The 972-nt window shown below is 45.0% G+C and overlaps 1 protein-coding gene across 1 annotated transcript; it reads left to right on the plus strand.

Moving 5' to 3' along the window:
* Positions 1–430: 430 nt before the first annotated feature.
* Positions 431–972, plus strand: MELLADRAFT_33808 (uncharacterized protein; the record flags this gene model as incomplete). The annotated part of the gene is made up of 3 exons (XM_007405868.1): positions 431–550; positions 629–761; positions 833–972. Coding segments are annotated over 3 exons (393 nt in total), but the record flags the coding sequence as incomplete, so codon positions are not given.

Here is a 972-nt window from a genome sequence, read left to right on the forward strand (position 1 = left end):
GGTGATTGAGTATTGTCCTGGTCAAGATTTGTGAGTGTTGCGAAATTCGATTTTTTTTGGTCAATCATCTTTTGGCTGACTTTATCTATTTCGATTGTCTTTCATTTAATTTTGTCTTTGATTGTGCAGATTCTACTGGTTGGAGCAGGCAAGAGATAGTCAGGATCTCGACTCTTTAGCATCTCGGACCAACTCTGTTTCTCAACAACTCTGTCCTCCTTCATATACCAACGGAGCCTATACCACACCTCCCACCTCCTTCATTCCGCCGAACAATCCGACCAAGACATCGCCTATTCCCTTTCCTTCACCCTCTTCACCGCCCCTTTCTCCGGATCGGGTTAGCTTCAATCACCCCAATCCTTCACTAGCATTGGCACCCAACACTCCGCCGTCACCGTCACTATTGGCAACTACAGCCGATGACGAAATGCTTTCTCGACGTCGACTTAGATTGATCAGTCGAATGTTTGTACAGATGTGCGACGCGGTCGAAGCTTGTCATCGGGTTGGAGTGTGTCATCGAGATATCAAACCTGAAAACTTTATTGTAGTCGATAGCCGTCGATCCAAATCGAAGCCACTGGTTTCAAATCTGAAACCAATCAGCTTTGCTAACAATCATCAGTTTCAACAAAGGTCTGCTGATGGAATCAAACTTCCATCATCTGTGGTGGTCAAAATCACTGATTGGGGTCTTGGTACGAGTTCGTCTGCATGTGAAGATTTCGATTGTGGCAGTAAACCATATATGGCTTATGGTACGGTTTTTTACCTTTTCACTCTGGCTTCATACTTGGCTCATTGACTTGTTTTTTATCGCATCTATCAGAATGTCGAAACAATCTGAATCCTACATACGATCCAGTTCAAGCCGATGTTTGGTCTCTTGGGATCGTTCTCCTCAACCTGTTATACCATCGCTGTCCTTGGGCTGATCCCACCTTGGCCGACGGTGATTTTGTTCAGTTC

The sequence above is a fragment of the Melampsora larici-populina genome (genome assembly GCF_000204055.1).
Source record: "Melampsora larici-populina 98AG31 unplaced genomic scaffold MELLAscaffold_5, whole genome shotgun sequence".
NCBI classification, from domain to species: Eukaryota; Fungi; Basidiomycota; class Pucciniomycetes; order Pucciniales; family Melampsoraceae; genus Melampsora; species Melampsora laricis-populina.